At 45.3% G+C, this 25,771-nt stretch overlaps 1 protein-coding gene across 5 annotated transcripts in view; it reads left to right on the top strand.

Annotated features, from left to right (window-relative positions):
• LOC114207760 (solute carrier family 41 member 3) overlaps positions 1-25,771 on the top strand; it is a 93,935-nt gene that overhangs the window by 56,982 nt on the left and 11,182 nt on the right. For 4 of the 5 annotated variants that reach the window (XM_088026879.1, XM_028101779.2, XM_088026877.1 and 1 more), the window contains 5 exons: positions 8,042-8,113; positions 12,996-13,140; positions 16,284-16,430; positions 19,073-19,217; positions 20,372-20,451. In XM_088026879.1, coding sequence (XP_087883005.1) covers positions 8,042-8,113; positions 12,996-13,140; positions 16,284-16,430; positions 19,073-19,217; positions 20,372-20,451 — 589 coding nt within the window. The remainder of the gene's footprint in view (positions 1-8,041; positions 8,114-12,995; positions 13,141-16,283; positions 16,431-19,072; positions 19,218-20,371; positions 20,452-25,771) is intronic. The other variant, XM_088026878.1, reaches the window with a different exon arrangement.

Genomic DNA, 25,771 nt, shown 5'->3' with positions numbered 1-25,771 from the left:
AGTGTAGTCTCAGGACCCTCGGTCACAGAAAGACTGGGGGTGCCTGAGTGTGCCAGAGCTCCCAGGTGTCGGAGCGGTGAAGCCGGCTGCAGAGACAGAGCCGAGGAGTGGGCTCTCAGCTTGAGGTTGCCATAAATCGTGATCCACAGCACAGTTGGGCCACTGCTCCTCCAGCAGGGACCCAACAAGCGGGAGATCCGGGGAGACTCCCCTTCCTCCCCTGGAGGAGCAGCGCGGGAGCGCACTGCAGGGATCTGCTGGTTTGGAGACTCCACACGGGGTTGTGTGCCAGAGATAGAAATGCTTGGTCATAGGCCGGGTGAGCACAGAGTGCGGCCGGAGACCAGGGAGACGGGAGTGATTGACTGCTTTTCTCTGGGGGCACAATGAGGAGGGGGCCCAGAGTTCTCGGCTCCCCTGGGGCAAATATTGGGAGGCCACCATTTTCACTCTCGTCCTCCCAAGCTGTGTGGAAAGCCTGCAAGTAACAAAAGCTCCTGAGAGCAAACCTGAGCAGATTACATAGCCTGGACCCGGCAAGGGTGGGGCAATTCCATCTCTGGCAAAGACATTTGGGAACCAAGGCAACAGGCCCCCCGCCAGAAGAGCAGCAAGAACAGCCAGCCAAGACCAAGTTTACAGATCAATGAGAACAGCAGAACTCTAGCGCTAGGGGAATACTGCACATAGAATTCATGGCTTTTTTCCCATAATTCTTTAGTCTTTCAAAATTAATTTTTTTAACTTTCTTTTTCTTTTTTTTTTTGAATTTTTTCCCCTTTTTCAACCAACATCTTATCAATCCCTTTTTTAACAGTAAATAAAATATTTTTTTCTTTAAATTTGTTATTGTTATGTTAATCACTATACATTACATCATTAGTTTTTGATGTACTGTTCCATGATTCATTGTTTGTGCATAACACCCAGTGCTCCACGCAGAACGTGCCCCCTTTAATACCCATCACCAGGCTAACCCATCCCCCCACCCCCCTCCCCTCCAGAACCCTCAGTTTGTTTTTCAGAGTCCATCGTCTATCATGGTTTGTTTCCCCCTCCGACTTACTCCCCTTCATTCTTCCCCCCCTGCTATCTTCTTCTTTTTTTTTTTTCTTAACATATATTGCATTATTTGTTTCAGAGGTACAGGTCTGTGATTCATCAGTCTTGCACAATTCACAGCGCTCACCATAGCACATACCCTCCCCAGTGTCTATCACCCAGCCACCCCATCCCTCCCACCCCCCACCACTCCAGCAACACTCAGATTGTTTCCTGAGATTGAGAATTCCTCATATCAGTGAGGTCATATGATACATGTCTTTCTCTGATTGACTTATTTCACTTAGCATAACACCCTCCAGTTCCATCCACGTTGTTGCAAATGGCAAGATCTCATTCCTTTTGATGGCTGCATAATATTCCATTGTGTATATATACCACATCTTCTTTATCCATTCATCTGTCGATGGACATCTTGGCTCCTTCCACAGTTTGGCTACTGTGGACATTGCTGTTATAAACATTGGGGTGCACGTACCCCTTCAGATCCCTACATTTGTATCTTTGTGGTAAATACCCAGTAGTGCAATTGCTGGATCGTATGGTAGCTCTATTTTCAACTTTTTGAGGAACCTCCATACTGTTTTCCAGAGTGGTTGCACCAGCTTGCATTCCCACCAATAGTGTAGGAGGTTCCCCTTTCTCCGCATCCCTGCCAACATCTGTCGTTTCCTGACTTGTTAATTTTAGCCATTCTGACGGTTGTGAGGTGATATCTCATTGAGGTTTTGATTTGGATTTCCCTGATGTCGAGCGATGTTGATCTCTTATCAATCCCTTTTTTAAAAAATCTTTTTTTTTTTTTCATTTTTAGAGTCATATTCTATCCCTTCATAGTAGTTAACCTTATTTTTGGTATATATATACATATACATGTATATATATATGTTGTTTCTCTTTAAAATTTTGGGGTACAGTTTCTTCTACCAGACCAAAATATACCCTAAATCTCCAGTGTATGGCTTTGTTGTAGTCTCCTGCCTGATCACATTCTCTTCCTTTTTTTTTTTTAAATCCTCTTCTTTCTTTTTTCAACCAACTTCTTATCTTATCAATTCCTTTTATAAAATATTTTATAATTTTCATCTTTACAGTCATATTCCATCCTTTCATCATATTATCCCTTATTTTTGTACATACGTAGGTTTTTTTTTTCCTTGGGCGCCTGGGTGGCTCAGTCATTGAGCGTCCGCCTTCGGCTCAGGTCATGATTCTGGGGTCCTGGGATTGAGCCCCACATTGGGCTCCCTGCTCAGCAGCAGGCCTGCTTCTCCCTCTCCCACTCCCCCTGCTTGTGTTCCCTCTCTCGCTGTTTCTCTCTGTCAAATAAATAAATAAAATCTTTTAAAAAAAATAAGTTTTTCTTTCTTTAACATTTTGGGAGGCACTTTCTTCTAACAGACCAAAATACGCCCAAAATCTAATGTGTCGCACTGATCTATGCACCAGCATGATCATATTTGATCATATTCTGTTTTTTATTTGTTTGTTTTTATCTTTTTCTTTTTTTTTCCTTTATCTTTCTTTCCATTTCTTTTCCCCCAGTTTCAGGTCTCTTCAGATTTGTTTAGTGTATATTTTTCCTGGGAAAGTTTTTGGGGAAAATATTGTTACCCTATTAGCATTTTGTTCTCTCATTCATCTATTCTCCTCTAGACAAAATGACAAGATGGAAAAAATCATCTCAAAAAAAGAGCAAGAGGCAGTACCGACTGCCAGGGACCTAATCAATGCAGACATTAGTAAGATGTCGGAACTAGAGTTCAGAATGATGATTTTAAAGATACTCAGCTGGGCTTGAAAAAAGCATGGAAGATGTTAGAGAAACACTTTCTGGGGAAATAGATGAACTAAAATCTAACCAAGTCGAAATCAAAAAGGCAATTAATGAGGTGCAATCAAAAATGGAGGCTCTAAGTGCTAAGATAAATGAGGCAAAAGAGAATTGGTGATATAGAAGACCAAATGATGGAAAATAAAGAAGCTGAGAAAAAGAGAGATAAACAACTACTGGATCATGAGGGCAGAATTTGAGAGATAAGCGATACCATAAGATGAAACAATATTAGAATAATTGGGATCCCAGAAGAAGCAGAAAGAGAGAGAGAGGGGCAGAAGGTATATTGGAGCAAATTATAGCAGAGAACTTCCCTAATTTGGGGAATGAAACAGGCATCAAAATCCAGGAGGCACAGAGAAGCCCCCTCAAAATCAATAAAAATAGGTCAACACCCCGACATCTAAGAGTAAAACTTACGAGTCTCAGAGACAAAGTGAAAATCCTGAAAGCAGCTCGGGAGAAGAGATATGTAACCTACAATGGTAGAAACATTAGATTGGCAACAGACCTATGCACAGAGACCTGGCAGGCCAGAAAGGACTGGCATGATATCTTCAGAGCACTAAATGAGAATAATATGCAGCCAAGAATACTATATCCAGCTAGGCTGTCATTGAAAATAGAAGGAGCGATCAAAAGCTTCCAGGACAAACAAAAACTAAAGGAATTTGCAAACACGAAACCAGCCCTACAAAAAATATTGAAAGGGGTCCTCTAAGCAAAGAGAGAGCCTAAAAGTAACATAGACCGGAAAGGAACACAGACAATATACAGTAACAGTTGCCTTACGGGCAGTACAATAGGCACTAAATTCATATCTTTCAGTAATTACCCTGAATGTAAATGGGCTAAATGCCCCCAATCAAAAGACACAGGCTATCAGATTGGATAAAAAAAACAAGACCCATCAATATGCTGTCTGCAGGAGACTCATTTTAGACCCAAAGACACCCCCACATTGAAATTGAGGGGGTGGAAACCCATTTACCATGCTAATGGACACCAAAAGAAAGCTGGAGTGGCAATCCTTATATTAGACAAATTAGATTTTAAACCAAAGACTGTCTTAAGAGATGAGGAAGGACACTGTATCCTACTTAAAGGGTCTATCCAGCAAGAAGATCTAACAATTGTAAATATCTATGCCCCTAACATGGGAGCAGCCAATTATATAAGCCAATTAATAACAAAAGCAAAGAAACACATCGACAACAAAACACTAATAGTGGGGGACTTTAACACCCCCCTCACTGAAATGGATAGATCATCTATGCAAAAGATCGACAAGGAAATAAAGACTTTAAATGACACACTGGACCAAATGGACTTCACAGATATATTCAGAACATTCCATCCCAAAGCAACAGAAAACACATTCTTCTCTAGTGCCTATGGAATATTCTCCAGAATAGATCACATCCTAGGTGACAAATCAGGCCTCAACCAGTACCAAAGGATTGGGATTATTCCCTGCATATTTTCAGACCACAATGCTTTGAAACTAGAACTCAATCACAAGAGGAAAGTCGGAAAGAACTCATATACATGGAGGCTAAAGAGCATCCTACTAAAGAATGAATGGGTCAACCGGGAAATTAAAGAAGAATTTAAAAAATTCATGGAAACAAATGAAAATGAAAACACAACTATTCAAAATCTTTGGGATGCAGCAAAGGCAGTCCTAAGAGGAAAGTGTATAGCAATACAAGCCCTTCTCAAGAAACAAGAAAGGTCTCAAATACACAACTTCACCCTACACCTAAAGGAGCTGGAGAAAGAACAGCAAATAAAGCCTAAACCCAGCAGGAGAAGAGAAGTAATAAAGATCAGAGCAGAAATCAATGAAATAGAAACCAAAAGAACAGTAGAACAGATCAATGAAGCTAGGAGCTGGTTCTTTGAACAAATTTACAGGATTCAGAAACCGTTGGCCAGACTTATCAAAAAGAAAAGAGAAAGGACCCAAGTAAATAGAATCATGAATGAAGGAGGAGAGATGACAACCAACACCAAAGTAATACAAACAATTATAAGAACATATTATGAGCAACTCTATGCCAGCAAATTAGATAATCCAGAAGAAATGGATGCATTCCTAGAGATGTGTAATTGCTCTTTGTAGATGTTCTCATTTTGTTCATACGTCTTTTCCTGATTCCCTTTAGATCTCTATCCATGTCCTCCTTTAGTTCATTGAGCATACTTAACACAGTTGTTTTAAAGGCTTTTTCAGGTAAATTCTAATCTTTTGTTTCTTTAGGGTTAGTTTTTGTAGACTTATCTTGTTCTTTTGAATGGACCATGTTTCCCTGTTTCTTTGTCTGCCTTGTCATCTTTGGTCAAAAAAAAAAAAAAATGGCATTTGAGAAAATAGCCACCTCTCCCAGTCTTTGCAGACTTGCTCCATAAAGAGGAAGACCTTCACTAATCAGTCTGGTGTGAAGGCTTAAAGTCTTTTCAGGCTTTTTCTGGGCATGTGTCTTCCCTGGGCCTGTGTATATGCTTTTCTTTCCACCCCAATTCAGCACACAGGGCTGCTATTAAATGTCTTGATTAACCTAAAAAGCCCAGCCCTGCTTCTGCTTGGGGCCTTAGATGTATTATTGTATTCATCTGACCATATTCTTTGCTCGAGGCACACATGGGCCTGCAGTTCCCTGCAGCTGTACTGTATCCAGCACCCACCACTGGTTTTGGTGGCCTGCAAACTGATATCCAAACTATGCCACCTTCCTCCTTCTGATCTCCAAGTCAGGCAAAATAGAAACCAGTCCCTCAGGTAGCCTCCAGGCAAGTCAGGATGGTGCAGACTATTCTACTGTTTCCCTTCTGTCCTGAGAGAGGGACCAAACACTACTACTCTGTACAGAGGAGGGAGTGGGGCAAGGATAAGCAAAAACACTGGAATTGTCTACTGTTGAGTGTGGGTTTTTCTTGGTTGAGCACTCACTTGGTTTTACAGATCCACGACTGGTTTCTAGAGCTCTCACAAAGCTGTTTTGGTCAGTCTGTTGTTTACTTGGTGTTTTCATTGGAGGAAGAGGGCCTGGAGCTTCCTAGTCTTCCATCTTGCTGATAGCACTCTCCCTCAGTTTTCTTTTAAATTTACTTTTCGTTTTACTTTAGTGCGTCTTCTAGTAATTGTTTCAGGTAAGATTTGTTGGAAGTAAACTTTTTGGACAATTGCGGCTTGATGGTGCTTTATTTTATCCTCACATTTGAATGCCAGCCTGGTTGCTTAGAGAATGCATGGTTCATAGTTATTTTTCTTCAGTACTGAGGTATATTTTCAGTGTCTTCTTGTGCTCAGTGTTACTGATGGAAGTCTCATTACCTTTTTTTTTTTAGATTTTATTTATTTGTTTGAGAGGGAGAAAGCAAGAGAGAGAGAGCACAAGCCAGAGGGGGAGGCAGAGGGAGAGGCAGACTCCCGGCTGAGCAGGGAGCCCGATGCGGGACTCCCTAAGTTGGACTCTATAATAGATGCCCCACCTTCCCACTGATTTTCTTTTTGCATTCTTAGCAAAAAGCCACTGAGCCTGTCCTTGGACTGGCTTTGTTGCTCCAGCTCTTATCCTACATCTCTGGGACTGCCATTCCAGAGTAGAGCAGTGTCCATCTACCTTGATGGAGACCTGTCCCCCAGGGCCCCCTCCCCGTGGTTTATCCTGCTGGCCTGGTCTTCACTGTCTTGCCCTGCTTCCTTCCCTACCTTTTACTGGCTTGGTCAGTTCCCCACCGTTCTGGAAAATGGACCATTTAATGATCTTCACACCAGATCCCACCACCATCCTACACTGTCTCAGCATCCACATGGATAACTCATCCCAAACCCAAGCCTCCCAATTTTCGGATGGCTTTATCTCCAGTGACCTTCACCTCCATTCCACCTTAGCTGCCCAGGCCCCTCACCTGGCCTTGAAATGCTTACGCATGCTCCAAAATCCTATTGACTTCACATCCCACCTCTTCTCACAGCTTCCTTCCCTCTGGTGCTCTTCCTTGCTCATCTCTACAAGGTCTTCAAGCTCCCCAGCCCACCACTCCTCCTCCTGCACCTCTTGGCATCACTCCCTTTCCTGTTCAGCCTCAGCTTGGAAAGACAACATCTTGAGGAAGGAATGCCTTTCTAATTCATACTCAGGGGTCATGGGCCAGTAGTATCCCTTATCTGATGAGTACCAGGGTTTGAGTTGGCTGATCGATAGGAAACAGCAAATGGGCACATTGAGTCCAGTGAGGACTGGACTAGTGCATTGAGGAGCAGAGAGGGGCAATGAGCCTGTTGGCCTCACATGTTTAGCACATGGCAGACTGTGTAACTGTGTTCTGCTCCCCCTTAGTTCCTTGTCCCTGTGAGCACCCCTTAGGTGGGTATTAGTCTACCTTTGTGAAGGAGGAGTTACCTGGGGCTCTCTGATTGTTCCATGCTGCATCCAAGGTGTCCATCATGCTGAAAACAAAAGCATCCCCTTATTTGTCCATGAAAAGTAATTCCATTTTTCCCTTCAAGTTCAGGAACTTCATGAACTCAGTGCAAAGGAGCTAGGAAAATACATTTATCTACATCTTGAATTTTGCTGACAAGTACTATGAAGTTAGGAGCTGATTACCATTTTTAAAGGAGAAAATCATATTTCAGATCTTGTTTTTTAATCCTAAGAGAAGGACTTGAGCATTTCTTAAATAGGATGATTTGCAGAGGTCATGTTGGGGTGGTTAGTGGTCATCTGAGATGTGACTTGCTGGAGGGGGGAGTAGGGAATTGTAGGTGTTGGGGACAACATGGCCCAAGACTTGGCTGAGGGCACAAGCCAGCTTTTCCAGCAGGAGTCCTTCCCATGCTGCCTGTGGCTGAGCTTTAGAGTCAGGTGACCCTGAAATTGTTGGTGACACTTATCTCTGTGTCCATGCATACTTGAGCATGGGAGAGATGGTCTATGACACTCTCAAAGGGACTTGGGTCCTTACCTTTCCCACCCCCAAGTCAGTTTTGAAAGCTGGGCAGAATAATTTGTTCTAACATCAATGAAATGATATTTGCTGATTTCTGTCCTGAGAGACTGCCTTTTCCCGGAAGGCTTGGCCTGGCTTTGTGACCACCCAGACTTACCCTCTGTCCTTTTCTCTCCATCCTAGGCCAACACTGGACAAATTGATGATCCCCAGGAGCAGCACAGAGTTATCAGCAGTAACCTTGCCCTCATTCAGGTGACTTTCCCCTTTGTCCGATCGCTGAATCTCCTCCCTGCTTTTGAATCTGCAGCCAGGCCTGCTCCATGTAGGAAGGCTGAAGACTAAGTAAGCCTTTGTCCCTGCACTCCAGACTGAACTTGGGGAATGGGCCACCCATCCACCCTGCACCCACCAGACCACACTCATATGGCAGCTGGAGGCTCAGCCCAACTATAGGGCACTAGCATGTCCAACTGAAAGTAGATGCCTCTTCTGAGAACCCAAGGTCCCTCCAGCGCCCCCAGCCCCTTCTTTTCAAGACAGGCTTATTGAAAGATTCACCTATACTTGCTCGCTCCTCTCTCTTATAGCCTGGACAGAGCTGACAGCTTTCTCTTCCCACTATCTTGACTCAAGCTGTGCTTGCCAAGGTCACTGACATCTTAATTGGTATACCCTCTGATTGCCTCATACATGTGATCCTACTTATTCTCTCTGGAGCATCTGCTATTCTTTCTGCCTGGAGGTTCCTCTGTGGCTGCACTCCTGCCACGTGCAGACTTTGCAGGACACCCTGCCCCCCATGCCTTTGTCCCTTAAATGCTTCATGCTCGTTCAAATTTGTACCTCCTTCTAGCAGACCCTAGTTGGGCTCAATTCTCATCCTAGGAGTCTCAGAGTATTAGAGAGTCAGGAGGCCCAGGGCAGGGGGAGACTGGGAAGAGATTGGCTCAAGGTAAGAGAGGAAGTGGCTTCATCCAGAACCTTCTGGGCTTCTCTGGCTGGGGGCAGCCTATGGCCACACAAAGAACCTGGACTCTGAGATCAGACAGCCCTGGAGTTAAGGCTATCATGTATCAACTGGGTGGCCTTGGGCAGGACACACAAGACTTGCTTAGCTGTATTTCCCTGTCCATCAAATTAGGAGGATACCCACTTTAACTCTTACCTGGGCTCCAGAGCCCCTGTTTCTAGCTCTCCACTGGGTATCTCCATCTTCCTGTACCAGAAGCATCCACAAAACAGCTTAGCCAGATCTGGCCTCATCACTTCCTCTCCTCGCACTCACTTCTGGTGAAGTCCCCAACCCTGAAGAGTTTGATGGTTGAAAGCTCATTCTGGGGGTCGACCAGCTGGAGGCCCTTGGGCAAGTCACCTCACCTTCTCTGCAAGATGGGCCATTGTGAGGTTTCAGTCATGGAAGACTGTGACACCTGGCTAGCACATGGTAATCTCCCAGTCGTGGTCGCTGTGCCCATTAATCAAGCTAGAGACCAAGTCACCCTCAGCGTTTCTCTGCTCCTTACCCTTCTGTCCAGTCCTGAGGAGTCTGCGTCTGAGCTGTGCTTGAATCAGCCCTGCTTCTCCTCCTCCTTGCCTTGGCCTCTTGGTCTCTGGCCTCACTGACGACAGACCTCTTCACTGTTCTCACTGCCCCAAGCTTCTTCCTGTCTGGCTCTCCTCTGCATGGCCACCTGAGCGGCCTTCTCTAAATCCTAAAGCTGATCAGGCGTCCTCCTCCTGAGGTGCCTTTGTTGGTCCTTCTTGTCCAAGTGTGGGCCTAGCCCAGAGGCACTCCTGGCCTGGTCCTGCCCTCCTGCAGTCTCAGTCCCCATCCCTGCTGCCTTTGCATATGTGGTTGTCTCTCCTTGGAATGTCCTTTCTCTTCCTGTTCTCCTGGCAGTGAAGCTCCAGTCAGTTCCAGCCCGATACCGGGTACTCTCTGGGGCCTTGTACAAGCTGCTGGGGCTGCCCTGGTTGCCATTCTGTGTTTAGATGTCTGCCTTCCCCACTTGAGCTGAGTCACATAGGCCAGGACCCCAGCCTGTGGCTGAAGAACTTTGGAGATTAAATGAGATGCTCGTGATGCCCTTAACAGAGGGTCTGACAAGGGGCAGGTTATAAATGCCTCAGCTACAAGTCACCAAGTCCTTACCCATATGCATGCACATTTCCACATGATTGATTCTCAACAAACATTCATTAAGTCCCACTCTGGGCCAGGCACTGGCTTGGCACATTGTCCTGATCATAGCATGGATATAATTTTGTCTCCCCCATTTTTTAAAAAGTTTAACATTGAATCACAAGTGGTACAATAAATTTCATAATTGAACTTTTTAATAACTTTGTATTCTATCACAAATATACCCAAGAGTGATATTTAACAACATTGGCAGGGCCAATGCCAACTGTCCAGACTCAGCCCTGTTCCACTTCTTTCAACTGTCACCACGAGTGTGCACCTGCAATTGTTTGTATGCTTCTACTCGATAAATTATACTGCAATGAAATTATTCTCTTTTGCATGAATTTCTTAAGAGAAGTTCCCACAAGTTCACAAGGTATGAACAATTTGAAGTTCTAGATTTTTTTCCAAAAAGGTTATAAGATATTTGAATTCTTAGTACCAAATAATAGACCAGTATTAATATTTCAGTTATTAATTTCTCCATAACCTCACCAGCATTGAAAGTATTCTTCTGAATGACTTCCTGCATTTGCCATATATATGTATGTGTCCATAGACAATATATGATACAACTTTCTGTGTTTTTTAAGCATTAGAAGTATTGTACTGGACATATAATTCTGTTACTTGTACTTTTAAGAGTGACTTAATGAATGAAAATCACTGAGAATAGCAGATAGTAAGCACTCAGTAAATATCAGCTCCAGTCATCATTATCATTATTTTGTGACTCTTTGTTCACATGTGCAAATGTATTCCTGGGAAAATGCTAGATCATAAAGAGTAACGAAATCCCCTCCCCCCAAATTCTTGTACCAATTATATCACATCTACGTATAAGAGAACCATTTTCCCATATATTTGTCAATGTGTATCTCATTGGCCTTTTAAATTTTAAGTTTACCTAGTCTGATGGATAAAAATAGTATATCCCATCCATTAATTCATTCATTGATTGGATGAGCACAGATGAGGGCTGAGCACCTGCAGAGATGGCACTGACCTTTTAGTAGAGGAAGACCAACGTCAGTTACAAAGAAATGATACCTACTATCAAATTGGGATTTTATTTTAAATTTTCCTGATTATTCAGGAAGTTGGTCACATTTTTGTGTGTTTCTTAGCCATTTGTATTTCCTTTTACGTGAATTGTCTATCCATACCCCTTGTACATTTTTCTTTCAGGTTGTCTTTTTTAAAAATTGCCACTGGTTTGTTATTTTGATCACTAACACTTTATTAGTTGTAAATGCTGGAGATATTTTCTCCAGCTGTCTCTCCATCTTTGAATTTCTGGTATCGCATAGAAGTCATACTTGGAGTTATATACATTTATCTCTATTTTTCTTTATAGATTTTACATGTTATATCTTCAGAAGGAGTCCCTTTCTAATCCAAAATCTGAAACATACTTTTCTATATTTTCTCCTGTTTTACACTTGAGGTTTTATGTTTAGTGGTGTGTGTGTGTGTGTGTGTGTGTGTGTGTGTGTGTGCACACGCACGGTATAAAGTAGAAATATATTTTCTCCCCCCAGACAGATGCCTGCTTTCCCTTTCCCTGTTTATTCAGTATCCACCCATTCCATACTGATTTGAAATGCCACCTTTATCTTTATTAAATTTTTATATATTAAATTTTCATATATTCATGATACTATTCCTGGACACCAGTCTGTCCTGCTGATCTATTTGTCTATTTCTCTGCCAATACCACCATGTTTTAATTACTATAGCCTTAAAACTATGTATTGATAATGAATGTGCCAAAACTCCCTCTTGATCTTTTTTCTCAAATTGTCTTGGCTATTCTTGCACATCTACTCATCTTTGTGAAACTTAAGATAAGTTGTCAAGTGCCATGAAGAAGCTTGTTGGGACTTTGATGGGAATTATATAGGTTAACTTGGGGAGCAATTTTCATCCATGTATATGGTAAAGTTCTCTGTTTATTCAGCCTTCTTTAATAACACAACATGTTTCCATTTCCATTAAGACATTTGAATTGCAGTTGACCCTTGGACAACACAGGTTTGAACTGGGCAGGTCTGCCCCTATGCAGATTTGTTTCAATAAATACAGTACTGTAAGTGTATGATTCCTTATGATTTTCTTAATTTTCTCTTCTCTAGCTTACTGAATTGTAAGGATATGGTATATAATACACATAACATACAAAATATGGTGTTAATCGACTTTATGTTATGGGTAAGACTTCCAGTCAACAGTAAGCTATTAGTAGTTAAGTTCTGGGGGAGTCGCAAGTTATACACAGATTTTCACCTGCATCGGCACACCAATGCCTCTGTTGTTGAAGGGTCAACTGTACTGATAACAGGTGCCAGTATTGATACTCAGACCTGGACACATCATGGTACTGGCCTGAGTGAGCAGCAGAGATGTGTCCCCACCAAGATGAAATGGGAACTGCAGCTGGGATGGGGGAGAATGTAGAGAAAGGGGGCACCAGCATGCAGAGCAAGTGCCAAGGAAGGAAGCCAGGGAGAAAGATGGAAATTGTACACAGAGGCTTCCAAGGTGTAGCTGTGGATCATGGAGTGTTTCCACATTGCAGGGGAGATTGGTTGTCTGTACAGCTGGAGAGCACTTTTGCCTAGAGCCGTGGGAGGAGCCACAGTCAAGAGACTGGTGGCCCTTGGCCAAGGGCCGAGTAGAAGATGAAGATTTCGTGAAGCAAGATGGCATTGAGCTAGTTGCAGAACAGGAAAACAACAGTTTTCAAGGGAGTTGGATTGAAGCAAGGTGTTAGTCTTTGTTTTTCCCAGGTTGGAGGGGCCATTGGCAGACTTTAGGGTAAGGGACGAGAGGTAGTGGTGAGTGACATACTGACCTCTCAAGGTCACAGAGGAGGCAGAGTGAAAGGCAGGGAGGAGTGATGGTGGTCAGTGGCACCTTTCCTCACATTTCTGATTTCTGCCCTGACAGGTGCAGGCCACCGTCGTGGGGCTCCTGGCTGCTGTGGCCGCCCTGCTGCTGGGCGCTGTGTCTAGGGAGGAGTTAGATGTGGCAAAGGTGCAGTTGCTGTGTGCCAGTAGCGTCATCACCGCCTTCCTTGCCGCGTTTGCCCTCGGTGAGCTGTGCGCCCACCCCAGTGACCACCCCCCCCAGCTTGCTCCGCCCCCCTTCCTCAGTGCTCTGCTCTCAGCTCTTTGTGTTGCAATTCCTTGAGATGTGAAAGATGGGAGCACTAATGGTGGAGCCTCATATATCCTGCCAGGGGCTGGGGGAAAGCCTGTTGGGTTACCAAGACGCACCTTAAAGGTGGGCAGGGAAGATGATGAGTCCTACTCTTAGGCAGGGTGTGTGTGCCAGAGCGAGCTGCTGACTCCACATCTCTTCCCTCTGCTTGTTTAAAGAACTGGCCTTTGCTCAGTAGACACATTCATTTCTTCATCCATCCATCCATTCATTCATTCACTTACTCATTCAGTTAGTCTTTAAACATTTCTCAAGCATGGCTTGCATATGGGCTTGTGGTGGGATCTGGAGTCTGCAGTCATGGTGGGGAGCAAGGCTCAGGTTTTAACTTCAGTTTCATCTCTGCAGGTGGCCCTTGCACACGTTCCATCCTCCGCCCTTCTCCCCAGCTGCCACCACGCTCTTCTGCGCCATGCACCTGTTTTCCTTATAGAGCACTTGTGAAAATCTGTAATCATCCACTTTCTTCATTCATTTTCTGTCTCACTTCCTTGCTAAAATGTCAGCACCTCAGACAGGGGCCCTGCTTCTCCAGTTCTGTTCCTATCACACTGCCTGCCACACATCAATTGCTTCCTATGTGTCTGCAGAAGGCGGGAAGACACAAGCATTGACAGACATGAGCTCACGCATGACAGTGGCCAGGCAGTTACTGTAGAATGTCACCCATTCGCTCATTTCCTCAGTACTTACTGAGTGTCTGCTGCGTGCCAGGCACTGTTGCGGTGCTAGGGATGCTCTGGTGAGTGACTACACCGTTCTGTGATGTTGATATTCTGGTGCAGTGAGACATCCATACACGAGCACAAAGGGCCAAGTGTCTAGGGTAGCCCCCCATTCACAGTCATGCTTTCTTTTCATGTCCTGTTTGTTTACTTCAAATTCTTGTTCACTTATTTGTGCACTCTCTGTTCCTCTGCCCAACAAGCATTTACTGTGTGAGTGCAGAGCCTGATGATTATTTTCTTTTCTTTTTTTTTTAATTTTTTTATTGTTATGTTAATCTGATGGTTATTTTCATTACCTAAAATAGGCGTATTTTAGCTCCTAAATGTTTGCTGAATGAATGGGCTTTATTCTGGTTCTCTTCTGGTCTGAGTGTCTCTTGCAAACCATGTGCAAGTACAAGAAGGAATAAGTGAAAACAATAAATTGGATTTGCATTTACACTTCTGTCCTCCATCTGACTGCTCATAAAACCCCTTTGAGCTCAGTGTTCTGTAAGATGATGTGGCGGGCTATGTGGTGAATTCTGTTCCTTCCTGTGCTAGTGTATATAATCAGGAGGGAGGGTACAAGTGCAGAAACCCAGGAGCAGATTCACAAGCTGCGCTTCCCTGGGTAGGAGTGTGCTCCTGGCCAGATACCTGTAGCAGTCTGGCCAACGGAAGAGCAGGGTGAGTACGCCACACCTTCTGGAGAATTAGAGCCCAGGAGATGCTTGACATGAAGTCTCTTCTGAAAACAGCACCATCAGGGTGCCTGGGTGGCTCAGTCGTTAAGCGTCTGCCTTCGGCTCAGGTCATGATCCCAGGGTCCTGGGATCGAGTCCTGCATCGGGCTCCCTGCTCCGTGGAAAGCCTACTTCTCCCTCTGCTTCTCTCTCTCTCTCTCTCTCTCTCTGTCTCTCTCTCTCATGAATGAATAAATAAAATCTTTAAAAAAAATAAAAAATAAAATGAAAACAGCACCATCAGACGATTCAGGAGGCCAGTCCTGTTTCTGTGGGGCCCTGTAGAGAATGCCATTCCTAACTCCCCATTTTACAGATGAGGAAACTAAGGCCCAGAGAGGGGGCGGAGCTCACCAGCATGGACATAGCCGGATTGTCCAGAGATATGTAGAAGTTCAGAAACATTGCTGGTGGCTCCTTGTGTGACCTCGATGTGACTCTGCTGTAAAGCCAGGTGGTGGTGGTGGTGGTGCTGGTGGATTTTAGTAGGTGCTCTCAAACTGGTGGTGTCTGTGTAGTCCCTGTGGGATTGTTACCAGACCACCAGCTGTGCAGACTCAACTTCACTTAGCACTGACATTTCAAAAGAGAAAGCAGCTATGACCTGGTCGTGAAACAGGGCACAAACTGTGGCCAATTAGTATGGCACTGAGGTGAGAATAATAATTTTGTTTAGAGTTATGAATACTGGGTAAAATGTTAAAACATCAATAGCCAAGATACAAAGTGTCTTCTTAAAGATGCACGTGTGACACTGTTGGTTGGTTGAAGTCCTAGGCAGTGGCCGAGGGCTAGAAGATGACACACGACTATCACCTTAGAACACAGGGTCAAGACGGAAAGTAGGCCCTGGGGAGGTCTCCAGTGCAGCACCTGAAACTCTACCCCCAGCCCCACTGGCAGAGGCCACCTGCTGCCTGCACCTAGTGGTGGCCCTGCTGGGCTCCCAACATGGGCCTGTTCCCCAGAGATGTGGCCCCACTGACAGTACTTCAGTGCAGTCTGCACCTGCTTCCCCTTCCTACCCTCCCCCTCTCCCACCCTGGGCGCCCTGTGCGCCATCCTGTGGCTCTCCTGGTTCCCCTGCCCCCAACTCCCCCCTCACAGGCTTTGCCCCTAACAAACCTCTCACGTTGCTAATCCCACCAAGGTACCTGTTTCCCTGGGGACTCCAGTGGACACAAGAGGCCATGCCCTGCCCCTGGGACTCCATCGTTCACAGCAGTTTTGGAGTCCTCTTTCCTGCAGTGAGGGGCTGTGAGCTTCATGTCTGTAGTCCCAGGTGTTGGGGAGCCCGGGAGTCAACTCCCTACTATCTCCCCCATGGGTTTGAGTGTATCATCAAAGCTTTCAGGCTGCTCTTTGCAGCCTGTCACAGGGGTCCACCCCCCCCCAACCTCCCACTGCCACTGCCTGATTCTCAGGCTCCAGCATAGCAGTGAAGCTGAGTGTCAGGGCAGCCTGGCTCCAGGCTCAGGCTATGTGGATCGAGGCATTACTGAGCAGCCTCACGGCCACCTTCTCATCCTGTGCTTTGAGTTTCCTCTGTCTCCTCTCCGCAGGAATGCTGATGGTTTGTATAGTGATTGGCACTCGGAAGCTCGGGCTCAACCCAGACAACATTGCCACGCCTATTGCTGCCAGCCTGGGAGACCTCACTACATTGTCCCTTCTGGCTTTTGTCAGCAGCTTCTTCTACAAACACAAAGGTAGGGGTGCCCCAAGAAGGGGGGGGCCACGAGCAGGTCTGGGTATGACATCCGCACCCAGCCCACAGCATTCAGATCAGGCACCCTCACACAGAAAGGAACCTATGGGGTCTATCATGGGGTCAGAAATCCTACTTTTCCCAAAGCAAAGCCTGAGGTCATTCAGCAGATTTGAGGTGTTCTGTAGCAGGTATCTGAAGCTTTCCCAACCACTCGGGTCAACAGATATGTTGCCTTGTCCCCCTTAGGACGGGTGCACGTGGAGGCCAGGGAGGACTGGAGGGTAACAGAGCTCCATGGGAAGGCAGTTCACGCTGGACACATACAAACCACCCAGGAAGGGACTCCCAAGCAGCAGTGTCACAGCCATGGGCAGCAGCAGCATATGGTCCCTCCAAAGGTGTGAGGAGCCCAGGGCTCCTCAGAAGGTGGTCCGGTGCCCTGGTCAGCAGCTGAGGGAGACAGTCACACATCTTGTATGATGGGCCTTCACGGCTAGAGGCCCTGACTCCACCAGGGGTCTCCCCAGGTGTGTCCTGGGAGTACCGAGGTTTGTTCATGCCCTGGACAGTGTAACCAGGCAGCATCCCCCTTGCCAGATGGTTCTCACCTGCTAGGTTTCCACAGCTGACCACTCCCCTCTGAGTGTCACAGTTGTTACTTTCCACCTAAGCTGGCCACCTGCAGTTGTTTGGATCTAGTAAGTGTGGATTCTGAGCATGGTCACAACCCTGAGTGCTGGGGGGGGAGGGGACAGGTGGCGGATGGTGAAGAGGACAGTGGGGAGCATTGGAGGAAATGCCTGGACAAAGGCACAGCTGCACTGAAGCTCCAGCTTAGCATTGCCCTGTGGGAATGTGGACCCAGGACCATGAGAGATCACCCAGCATCTCCATGATGGCATCTGAAGCATACTGACAGAGTACCTGCCACTTAGAGTATTCAGGCCCTGGAAACCTTTCCCTCTCAGCCTTGGGCCTGGCTCCTTGCCACCCCGGGATATGCTTGCCACCAATGTTTAATGGTTGGGAGATTCTCAAATTTCCTGTAAGTGGCAGTGAAGATCTAATGATAAGATGACCTAATTTTCCTTTTAAACCAAACTGAATTTATAAAATAAGATTTGTGTATGGGTTGGCTAATGGAGTTTTATAGGTGTCCCGAGACCCTTCCTCTCCACCCTGCTGTACCCCTACTGAAATAGTGTGCGTTTCAACACATGACTTACTAGCCGTTGAGTAGTGTTGGGCTGTCCATCTCTCAAATTAGACTGTGACTACACCTTGGGTGTGCTTGGGGGGTTCACTGGGCCTGGCGTGTATCGGATAAATCTTCACTGATGACTGCGTCACCTGTCAGTGCAGTTGGGAAGACAAGCCATATGCGGGGGAATGTACTCATCATGGTGGTGGGAAAATATGAGGTGGAACCTCTGTCAGGGCTTCCAAGTCATTCTAGAACAACTGGCCTGCAAAACTGTCCCACAAGTAGTGCCCCTATAGGCTGCTGCCTTCCAGAGCCTTTGAGACTTGCTTAGAGCTTGCTGGGCTTGTCCCTCATCTCCTGGGATGGTGAAGAGGCTGGCCACTTCTGCCATGGAGCACTTTGTCCGGAGCCCACCATGGGCACCTGTGGCCCACCCTTCCTTGTAGTTGCTCAAGGAAAGGAATGGACCGTAATTGCCTAGTGCAGAGAAAGACAAGTGGGAGATTCTCCTAATGATGCTGCTCAGAGAAAGGGGGTGTGGGGCGCAGACCCACCTGCACACCTCTGAGTGCTGAGGCCCACTCTGCAGAGGGGCATGCACCACCCTGCCTAAGCCTTCCCTTTGGAAACGGGGCTAGGGGGTGAGAAGACAGTTCTAGAGAAAGCTGGTGTCTTGTTCTGTGTGCATTTGGAAGGTGACACACAGAGAATAAGCAGGAAGAGTGTGAGTGGGAATGGTGCTGGTGTGTGTTGGGCCCTGGCCGGACCCGAGGTACAGTCAGGTGTCCCACATTCAGGTGTGTTTTCATGACTCACACCAGTGCAAGAAAAAGACATGGGCATGAGTAGCTGCAAAGCTGGCCATGTTCTGGGCCCTGAGACCCATGGATGCCAAGGAGGTCACCTTGGGCTGGCCTCAGCCAGAAGCAGGATTGGCATCATTAGTTAACTCTGGCATTAGCCCTCATTTCTGCATGCTGGCTCGAGTCCTCGTGGGCCACCTCGTCACACTGTAGTATGCCTATCTGAGGGGTAGTTGAGAATGTGAAATGAGTTTGTGCTTGGGAAGTGCTGAGCACGGTGCTGGCCCATGGTCACAATCCTATAAATGCCACCATTAATAATAATAACTAGGTTGGCATGGGAGGAGATGGAAGAGGGTACTTATGTCAGGAAAATAGCAAAAAAGAAAGGTGAAGGGGACAGTGACAGGAATTGAGGACAAAGAGGAGCTTTTCCAGTTGCTTCATGAGATGGTACAAATTCTTTGAGAGGTATGTTAGGTTGGCCCACTCTAAGCTGCTGGGGACAGAAGTGTCTCCTCAGACCTCTAGTGCTTTTAGCTCTCTGCCCACCCCTCACTTTTGCAACCCAGGCCATGGCCCAGCAGGCCATGCTCATGTGCCCTGGCATGCGTCCCCTCCCTCTCCCCACAGACAATCGATATCTGACGCCGCTGCTGTGTATTGGCTTCATGGCCCTGATCCCCGTCTGGGTCCTCATTGCCAAGCAGAACCCACCCATCATGAAGATCCTGAAGTTTGGGTGGTTCCCAATCATCCTAGCGATGGTCATCAGCAGGTGAGCATGAGCGAGGGCTGCCACCAACTTCTCCCTTCACACAGCACCCGTGGCTTCTGTGGACAGGGAGAGTGGCCTGAGAGCCGCAGAACCTCTGGAGTGAGGGCGGCACTCATGGTTGCTGTGGGCTCCTCCCTTAAGTCCTGGTGCTGGTTGAGTCATACCTCTTTATTCTTCATCTCTTTCCCTCTCACCAGGAACCTTAGGCCTTACTTATTCTGAGAGGCAGCCCTATTTACAATTGCAGGAGCACCAGAGAGCCAGGCAGAGCCAACCTGGGAACATCAGATGGGTGCACTAGTGCTTCCACTCCCTGCCCCCTCATGGCGCTGCAGGACACTGGGTCTCCCACTCCCATGCTGCCAGAGCTCTCACTGGCCTGGACCCCTGCTTAGGCTGTAGGGAGCCCCTTACCTGGCTCTGTGAACACCACTTCTATAGCATGGCTGCTGGTGGGACCTGGGAGGCTGAGGGATTATTGGCCCTGGGCCCTTCAGCTCATCTCAGGTCTTCTACCCTTGAAACCTGATCCTCCAGAGCCCTTTCTGTTAGTAGACCTGGACAGGGGCCACCCCAGTCTTTTCTGAGGTGCTTTCCTAACCTTGAATCTCAGGGAGAAGGAGTTATGGGCTAGGTGTCTTTGCTTCCAGAAAGCTCCTGGGCTCCTTATACAAACTGGTCTAACTTTTCCAGGGCTATAGCGGCAGGGCAGCCTTTGCTAAACTACAGGGGCTGGTGGGAGTGAGGTCTTGTTGTGGCATCTCTGAGAACAAGCAGCATGGGACGATACTCATGCAGGTTCCATTTTCTGCTCAGGAAACTAGCATTTCAGTTACATTTCAGGGCATGGGTCACGTGGCAGAGCCCAGCCAGCTAAGTGGCCTTGGAGGGGAGTTTGTCATTTGTTTTTAATGGGCTGACGTTATCTGATGGGTCTTCTGGAACAGCTGAGGCTCAGAATACAGGTGGAGAAGCAATCACGCATAGTGCAGCGGACACTGGGGAGACCAGCTTGGCTACAACAGATATTTTGTGTAGGGGTCAGGAAAGTGTTTGCTAAGCTAAGAAGGCAGGCTGATAAAACATTTTGTATAGAGGTGTACCAGGTCACCTACAAGGGTAAACTAACCATTTGCCCTTTACTCTCTCCCCAGTTTCGGAGGGCTCATCTTGAACAAAACTATTTCTAAACAGCAGTACAAAGGCATGGCCATATTTACTCCCATCATATGTGGTAGGTATCGGCAGCACCGTCACCTGGGGTCCTCAGTGTGCTGGGCTGTGCTGGCCCCCAGGGCCAGGGCAGTGGGATCTGACAGCAGCAACTTCAGAGATCTGGCCCCAGGCCCTCAGAGCCATGGCCATGCTTCTGCTGGGCAGCAGCTGCTGGACTGGTTTGTCTCAGGTGGAAGGAGATCCTTGGGGAGAAAGCCCTGCCCACTGTTCCACCAGCTCACACCCTTTTCCTCCTAGTCACCACGGAGACTTGAGCCTTCCCGCAGAGCTAAATCCCACCTGTTGAAGGCATACCGTGTCTAAGCCAGGATTTGCTGGCCCCTGCAGACAGAATGTGGCCTTCAGAACTGGGGTGTTGGCTTCTCATGGTTTTGTTTTGTTTTTAAACTTAGATTCATTGATGACATTTAAAACTCAGACATTTGCACATAAAAATCTGGATTTCTGTTTTCTCCTTAAAAAACAAGGCTGTGATAGTACTGAATTTACATTCTCGGTGAGGTGAGAATCAGCTGCCACTGAGATAGGATTTATGCTGTTCTGTTTGCCTGAATCCCCTCCATTCCCCGTTGTCTTTCACCCAACATTTCACTGATTCACCTTTTAGGCTTAGACCCTGTGGGCATTTATGGTGAGGACCCTCTTTTAACCAAAGCTTGGTTCGTGTCCAGCTTCTGATAAGAATCTATAAATGGGACCAGCCAGTCAGGAGAGGAACCAAACGTGATAACTTACTGCACACTTCGCTTGGTCCCAGGCCCTGGTGTTCTGGGTCTGTAGAAACAGGCTTCAGGGACTCCTGGGAGGCTCAGTTGGTTAAGTGTCTGCCTTTGGCTCAGATCATGATCCTGCAGTCTTGGGATCGAGTCCCACATCGGGCTCCCAGCCCAGCAAGGAGCCTGCTTCTCCCTCTGCCTGCTGCTCCCCCTGCTTGTGCTGTCTCTCTGTCAAAAAAAATAAATAAATAAAATCTTTTTTTTTTAATGAACATATAATGTATTATTTCTTTTAGGGGTACAGATCTGTGATTCATCAGTCTTACACAATTCACAGTGCTCACCATAGCACATACCCTCCCCAATGTCCATTACCCAGCCACCCTATCCCTCCCACCCCCCACTCCAGCAACCCTCAGTTTGTTTCCTGAGATTAAGAGTCTTTTATGGTTTGTCTCCCTCTCTGGTTTCATCTTGTTTCATTTTTCCCTCCCTTCCCCTATGATCCTTTGCCTTGTTTCTCAAATTCTTCATATCATTGAGATCATATGATACTTGTCTTTCTCTGATTGACTTATTTCGCTTAGCATGCTACCCTTTAGTTCCATCCATGTCGTTGCCAATGGCAAGCTTTCATTCCTATTGATGGCTGCATAATATTCAATTGTATATATATATATATATATATATATATATATATATATATATATATATATATATATATATATATATATACATCTTCCTTATCCATTCATCTGTCGATGGACATCAGGCTCTTTCCATAGTTTGGCTATTGTGGACATTGCTGCTATAAACATTGGGATGTATGTGTCCCTTCGGATCACTACATTTGTATCTTTGGGGTAAATACCCAGTAGTGCAATTACTGGGTCATAGGGTAGCTCTATTTTCAACTTTTTGAGGAACCTCCATAACTGTTTTCCAGAGAGGCTGCACCAGCTTGCATTCCCACCAACAGTGTAGGAGGGTTCCCCTTTCTCTGCATCCTTGCCAACATCTGTCATTTCCTGACTTGTTAATTTTAGCCATTCTGACTGGTATGAGGTGGTATCTCATTGTGGTTTTGATTTGTATTTCCCTGATACTGAGTGATGTTGAGCACTTTTTCATGTGTCTGTTGGCCATTTGGATGTCTTCTTTGCAGAAATGTGTGTTCATGTCTTCTGCCCCATTTCTTGATTGGATCATTTGTTCTTTAGGTGTTGAGTTTGATAAGTTCTTTATAGATTTTAGATACTAGCCCTTTATCTGATATGTCATTTGCAAATATCTTCTCCCTTTCTGTTTGTTGTTTTTTGGTTTTATTGACTGTTTCCTTTGCTGTGCAAAAGCTTTTTATCTTGATGAAGTCCCAATAGTTCATTTTTGCTTTTCTTTCCCTTGCCTCTGGAGACATGTGTAGCAAGAAGTTGCTGTTTCTGAGGTTGAAGAGGTTGCTGCCTGTGTTATCCTTTAGGATTTTGATGGATTCCTTTCACATTGTGGTCTTTCATCCATTTTGAGACTATTTTTTTAAGTTTAATTTAATTTTATTATGTTAGTCCCCATACAGTGCCTCATTAGTTTTTGTTGTAGTGTTCCATGATTCATTGTTCTCGTATAACACCATTGTTTTGCTCCATGCAATATGTGCCATCTTAATACCCATCACCAGGCTAACCCATCCCTCCACCCCCATCCCCTCTAAAACCCTCTGATTGTCTCTCAGAGTCCGTAGACTCTCATGGTTCATCTGCCCCCTCCAATTTCGCCCCCTTCATTTTTCCCTTCCTTCACCTAATGTCCTCCATGCTATTCCTTATGTTACACAAATAAGTGAAACCATATGATAATTGACTTTCTCTGCTTGACTTATTTCATTTAGAATAATCTTCTCCAGTCCCATCCATGTTGATGCAAAAGTTGGGTATTCATCCTTTCTGATGGCTGAGTAATATTCCATTGCATATATGGACCACGTCTTCTTTATCCATTTGTCTGTTGAAGGGCATCTTGGCTCTTTCCACAGTTTGGCTATTGCGGACATTGCTGCTATGAACATTGGATCCTTCTTCTCACTACATGTGTAGTGACAGGGAAAGCAGCCCTCCAGACTGAAACCCAGAGCAGTGTGGCTGCGCATGCATTTTGAGTCTTATTTTTGTGTGTGGTGTAAGGAAATGGTCCAGTTTCATTCTTCCGCATGTGGCTGTCCAATTTTCCCAACACCATTTGTTGAAGAGACTGTCTTTCTTCCATTGGATATTCTTTCCTGCTTTGTTGAAGACTAGTTGACCATAGAGTTGAGAGTCCATTTCTGGGCTCTCTATTCTTTTCCATTGATCTATGTGTCTGTTTTTATACCGGTACCATACTGTCTTGATGATTATAGTTTTCTAATAGAGCTTGAAGTCCGGAATTGTGACACCACCAGCTTTGCTTTTCTTTCTCAACATTCCTCTAACAATTCGGGGTCTTTTCTGTTCTGTACAAATTTTAGGATTATTTGTTCCATTTCTTTGAAAAAAGTTGATGGTATTTTCATAGGGATTGCCTTAAATGTGTAGATTTGCTCTAGGTAACATAGACATTTTCACAATATTTGTTCTTCCAATCCATGAACATGGAATGTTTTTCCATTTCTTTGTGTCTTCGTCAATTTCTTTCATGAGTATTCTATAGTTTTCTGAGTACGGATTCTTTGCCACTTTGGTTAGATTTATTCCTAGGTATCTTACGGTTTTGGATGCAATTGTAAATGGGACCGACTTCTTAATTTCTCTTTTTTCGGTCTTGTTGTTGGTGTATAGGAAAGCCACTGATTTCTGTGCATTGATTTTATATCCTGCCACTTGACTGAATTCCTGTATGAGTTCTAGCAGTTTTGGGGTGGAGTCTTTTGGGTTTTCCACATAAAGTATCATATCATCTGCAAAGAGTGAGAGTTTGACTTCTTCGTGGCCGATTCGGATGCCTGTTATTTCTTTTTGTTGTCTGATGGCTGAGACCAGGACTTCTAGTACTGTATTGACTAGCAGTGGTGATAGTGGACATCCCTGCCGTGTTCCTGACCTTAGGAGAAAAGCTCTCAGTTTTTCTCCATTGAGCATGATATTTGCTGTGGGTTTTTCATAGATGGCTTTTATGATACTGTGGTATGTACCCTCTATCCCTACACTCTGAAGAGTTTTGATCAAGAAAGGATGCTGTACTTTGTCAAATGCTTTTTCTGCATGTATTGACAGGATCATATGGTTCTTGTTCTTTCTTTTATTAATGTATTGTATCTCATTGATTGATTTGCAGATGTTGAACCAACCGTGCAGCCCAGGAATAAATCCCACTTGGTCGTGGTGAATAATCTTTTTAATGTACTGTTGGATCCTATTGGCTAGTATTTTGGTGAGAATTTTTGCATCCATGTTCATCAGGGATATTGGTCTGTAATTCGCCTTTTTGATGGGGTCTTTGTCTGGTTTTGGGATCAAGGTAATGCTGGCCTCATAAAATGAGTTTGGAAGATTTCCTTCCATTTCTATTTTTTGGAACAGTTTCAGAAGAATAGGTATTAATTCTTCTTTAAATGTATGGTAGAATTCCCCTGGGAAGCCCTCTAGCCATGGGCTCCTGTTTGTTGGGAGATTTTTGATGACTCCTTCAATTTCCTTAGTGGTTATAGGTCTCTTTATGTTTTCTATTTCTGCCTGGTTCAGTTTTGGTAGTTGATACATCTCTAGGAATGCACGCATTTCTTCCAGGTTATCTAATTTGCTGGCATAGAGTTGCTCATAATATGTTCTTATAATTGTTTGTATTTCTTTGGTGTTGGTTGTGATCTCTCCTCTTTCATTCATGATTTTATTTGTTTGGGTCATTTCTCTTTTCTTTTTGCTCAGTCTGGCCAGGGGTTTCTCAATCTTATTAATTCTTTCAAAGATCCAGCTCCTAGTTTTGTTGACCTGTTCTACTGTTCTTTTGGTTTCTAGTTCATTGATTTCTGCTCTGATCTTTATTATTTCTCTTCTCCTGCTGGGTTTAGGCTTTATTTGCTGTTCTTTCTCCAGCTCCTTTAGGTATAGGGTTAAGTTTTGTATTTGAGAACTTTCTTGTTTCTTGAGAAAGGCTTGTGTTGCTATACACTTTCCTCTTGGACTGCCTTTGCTGCATCCCAAAGATTTTGAATAGTTGTGTTTTTATTTTCGTTGGTTTCCATGAATTTTTTTAATTTTTCTTTAATTTCCTGGTTGACCCATTCATTCTTTAGTAGGATGGTCTTTAGCCTCCATGTATTTGAGTTATTTCCGACTTCTCTCTTGTGATTGAGTTCGTTTCAAACCATTGTGGTCCAAAAATATGCAGGGAATGATCCGAGTCTTTTGTTACAGGTTGAGACCGATTTGTGACCTAGGATGTGATCTGTTTTGGGGAATGTTCCGTGGGCACTAGAGAAGAATGTGTATTCTGTTGCTTTGGGGTAGAATGTTCTGAATACATCTGTGAAGTCCATTTGGTGCAGTGTGTCATTTAAAGTCTTTATTTCCTTGTTGATCTTTTGCTTAGATGATCTGTCCATTTCAGTGAGGGGGGTGTAAAGTCTCCCCC

This window comes from Eumetopias jubatus, unplaced genomic scaffold, assembly GCF_037043125.1.
Source record: "Eumetopias jubatus isolate StellerSeaLion01/CBP00866 unplaced genomic scaffold, mEumJub1_p1.0 scaffold_1, whole genome shotgun sequence".
Taxonomy (NCBI): Eukaryota; Metazoa; Chordata; class Mammalia; order Carnivora; family Otariidae; genus Eumetopias; species Eumetopias jubatus.
The sequence above is the reverse complement of the archived record's forward strand: the minus strand, read 5'-3'. Positions and strand labels throughout refer to the sequence as shown.